This window comes from Lolium rigidum, chromosome 4, assembly GCF_022539505.1.
Source record: "Lolium rigidum isolate FL_2022 chromosome 4, APGP_CSIRO_Lrig_0.1, whole genome shotgun sequence".
NCBI lineage: Eukaryota > Viridiplantae > Streptophyta > Magnoliopsida > Poales > Poaceae > Lolium > Lolium rigidum.
Window position 1 is genome coordinate 233,670,275 of NC_061511.1, and position 3,783 is coordinate 233,674,057.

Genomic DNA, 3,783 nt, shown 5'->3' on the forward strand with positions numbered 1-3,783 from the left:
CTAAATTTCGGAACTTGCTGTTATGAGCAGGCCAGAGATGGTGCATGCAACTACAGGTATAGTCTGCACGAATCTCGCAAAAGGATCCAACGGTTCTCAAAGTAGACATAAGAAAATCTTAGTCGCCTGAGACTTAGCAAAACCGTTATATTATCCTGATAGAAAAAATATTATTGGAATAGATTACAAGGAGAATACAAAAATTGCATGGCACTAAATTTCGGAACTTGCTGTTATGTGCAGGCCAGAGATGGTGCATGCAACTACAGGTAGGCTGACTGAAATTTGAATTGCCCGAGAAACTCCGTATGAGTAGCAGCTAGCGAGCACACAACCGTCCGTCATCTGGGCCGACGAGCATGTCCCGCAGCCCGTGGAGGTGGTCGCAGTCGCACCCCTCAGCTCCAATCTCTGCCAACGCCGTCAGGAGCCTCGGCACCACGTTCGCGAGCGCCAGCCTTAAGCCGGCCGAGCAGCGGCGCCCCTCCTCCTTGCTTCCCTCCGTGGCACGCGCATCGCCATCGATCGTGCCAACTATGCATCCTCTCAGGTACGCCTCACATGCTCGGAGCACGAACCTTCCCCGGCGATGGAAGTGGTCCTGCACCAACTCCTCGAATCCCTGCGGCGGTCGGCGAAGTAGGTGGAGCATGCTCCGAAGGGTGAGCAGGTATGCGTTCTCGGTGTACGGCAGCGCGTTGCGGAGGCCCTCGGGCCTGCCCACCAGAGCCTCGTAGCCGGCCTCGTTGAAGAAGGGCTTGTCGTTAAGGATAAGGCCCTGGATGGAGACGACAACCTGAAGGAGGGTCGAAGTCGTCGGCAGCCACACCTCGGAGCCCTCACCACCGAAGGTGTTCAGCAGGCTGAGGCACACTGTGCCGGAGCCGTAGAGGTTGGGGTTGAGTTGGAGACCGAAGGAGTGGTAGTACACAAGCGGCGGCACGGCGGGGTAGGACGGCGGGAGGTGCATGTCGAAGAAAAAGAGCCCGTCTTGGTAAGGCGTCCCGCTCGCACCCACCATCACCGCCCGAACAAGGTCCATGCGGTCCTCGAAGGCGCGGATGTAAATTGTGTCTGGTAAGTTATTCTCCAGTATTTTCCATTCCTTATGCACTGCCTTGACCCACTTCTTTCCGCCATTGCTTCCCTGCATTGGGAAAAAAATTGACCAGTTGTGTTATGTTGTGATGCTCCATTGCGCATAGAGATTTCACAATTTTGGGGGAAACAAATGAAATTACCTGGTCCAGGTTGTCAATGTAATGGTGATCCGGAGGGCTTTGCGTGACATCGAAATGTGGGAAGCGGAACTGATCTTCATCACCGGTGGCATCTGCAATGCTTCTGCCCTTCGCGGCAGAATCATCATCGTCGTCGTCGCTGGTCGCGGAAGCAGCAGCCGTGGCGTGAATGGCATCACCATTGTTTGTGTCATCATGGCCAACGGTTAAGAGCGCTGGCGCTCCCACATTGGCCGTTGCTGCAGCTAATGTTGAGCTTGAAGACGACGACGACGACAACCTGTCTGTTGGCCGATACCTCATGGCTTGCGCCAACACTACGCCCGCCAATCGGAGCACATACTGGACAATAGCACCCAGCCTGCTTGTTCTCGTCACTGCAGCGCCGTCTTCGTCCCTCAAATCAATGCCCGGGGAATCAGTGCCATTTTCATCCACCAAGTGATCGTTTTCATCCGCCGAATCAGTGCCATCTTCATCCACCGAGTCATCGTCGTCTTCATCCGCCGAATCATCCTCACCTTCCTCATCTTGAATCCCGTCGAAGCCGCCATCTTCCTCCTCCCAGTCGATGCCCATTTCAGCATGTAGTACCGAGTAGTGCTTCCCATTTACGACGCTGATCTCATGGGGCAACACCTGGAGCATAGTCGAAGAGAACAGATGAGCAATTATCGAATTTTAGTGAAGAGTGCGCTGGGCAGTAGGTAATTAACTAGTTATAGAAGACGCAATGAACTAGAGCCATACATACCATTGACGTGCCGCCGTCGCCCCACTTGACTTGGACACGGCCGTCACGAAGGTCAACAACACGGCCGACCCATGAAAGATCGGTAGCGGCCATCTTTCTGCCCTGTGACGGCGCTTGTACTCCCGTGATTGTGGCTTGGGCACATCCGGCCGCCGATGGCAGCACTCGAACGACGACTTGTCCGTAGAAAACAAGGGGGTCTCGTCGCAAGGCCAGATCGTACACGCTCGCGGTGCAGTCCTCTCTGCCCTCGTCGGGGTTCGACGCCTGCTTGAACCACGACACGGCCACCGACTGGTCCTCGAAATTCACACTTCGAATAAGGCCGACGCGCCCCGTCTGTCCACCAGCTTCGTCGATGACGGCCTTGTCGACAACGTAGAGCTCGGGGAAGAACTCGTGCACGCTCGTGATGTAGAAGTGCGTCAGGGACGTGGACGGCGCCCCACTCTGCCTCGTGCCGTCCTGCCAAAGCACGTCGGCGGTGGTGCTGGTGTTGGCGACGCTCAGGGGCTGCTCGAACGCCGCGCGTCTCCTCTGTTCCCGCCGTGTCCGCCTCTCCCCAATACGGAAAACGAGCTTCTTCCTTGCTTCGCCGGAGGATGATGACCGGTCCTGTTTATCAAGTGCGCCAACCAACGGCTGATGATCATTGCCAACGTCGGATGGAGATGGAGACGAAGACGAACATGCCTCCTTGTCTCTAACGAAGCAGCGATCACCTATACCCCAGTCGGACTCGGCGGAGCAGAAGAAGGTTAGGTTGTTAGGGTGTTGGTAGGCTGCCGGAGGAGCCAACGCCTGGATGAGCTGCTGGTCAGTGCCGCAGTGCGGCGACGCGATCCAGTAGACGAGGACTCCGGCCATCTCCACCTTGCTGATGGTACCCACCTTGTGGCTGGGCTTCCAGTAACCATTGAGCCACCGGCAGTCCTTGAAGATGCCCGCTGGCGAGGCACCAATTCCCGTGACACGCTGCCCAGGGTAGAAGCGCGTATTCATCCCCAAGCGAAAAGGATGCCTTCCATCTGCCTCGACCGGTCGTAACTTCTTCGACCGCGCATCGCCGATGAACTTGCAGACAGCACCGTCGTCGAACAGCACGTTCAAGTTGGCGGACACCTCGACAACCCGGCCGAGCCACGAACCGGACACGGACACGACGAAATCGCCAAGGCTCAACTCTATGACGCGTCGCAGACGATCCGGCGACACTCCACTCATGACCACTGCAGCTGGCTCTCCGTCGCTGAGCTTCACAAGGTCGAGAGAGGTGTTGACTCCTGTGACGATGCCGACCCGGCCGGCCGACACGACGAACTCGCCATCGCACAAGTAGCCCCTGTCGACGACGGTGATGTCGCCTGCCTCCGCGGTCTTCAACGTGCCGTCCACCAGCATAATCCTGAACGTGCCTATGGGGAGAGAAGGGTAGGAGGAGCGGGCGGCGCCCGGGACCTGGACCACGCAGCCATGGAAGCCAGGACCATCGCCTTTAGACTCGACCCTCACAAGGTCCAGTAGATTAATCTCCCTAGGTCCCACGGCATCCTCGGCGACGACGTCCATGACAACTTGCCTACCTAAAGAGACGAGGTCCGCCTATCTGTTCCTCACTTCCTCTTGCCCGACCGCCGGCGCAATGAAATCGATGATGCTGATTATCTGACGCAGGTATGTTCTTTTTGAGGGATTTAAGCTACATAGGCTGTCTATATTTATATCTACGCATGGTTGCCATGGAGTTTGAGTCCATGTCGGACTCTAAAACTGATCGAGACAAAACGG

General features: G+C 56.5%; 1 protein-coding gene across 1 annotated transcript; it reads right to left on the bottom strand.

Annotated features, from left to right (window-relative positions):
• Positions 1-319: 319 nt before the first annotated feature.
• On the bottom strand, positions 320-3,564 carry LOC124648427 (probable ubiquitin-conjugating enzyme E2 23). The gene is made up of 6 exons (XM_047188197.1): positions 3,127-3,564; positions 2,639-2,796; positions 2,139-2,581; positions 1,996-2,108; positions 1,242-1,880; positions 320-1,147 (listed from the first exon to the last, which is right to left on the bottom strand). Exons 1-6 carry the CDS (start codon positions 3,562-3,564, stop codon positions 320-322), a joined length of 2,619 nt encoding a protein of 872 aa, XP_047044153.1.
• Positions 3,565-3,783: the final 219 nt, after the last annotated feature.

Coding starts and splice junctions, on each gene's coding strand:
- LOC124648427 (XM_047188197.1), bottom strand. CDS start 3,564: ATGGACGTCGTCGCCGAGGATGCCGTGGGACCTAGGGAGATTAATCTA. Junction 2,109..2,138: donor GCTGCCATCGGCGGCCGGAT/GTGCCCAAGCCA, acceptor CGGGAGTACAAG/CGCCGTCACAGGGCAGAAAG. Junction 1,881..1,995: donor GCGACGGCGGCACGTCAATG/GTATGTATGGCT, acceptor ACTATGCTCCAG/GTGTTGCCCCATGAGATCAG.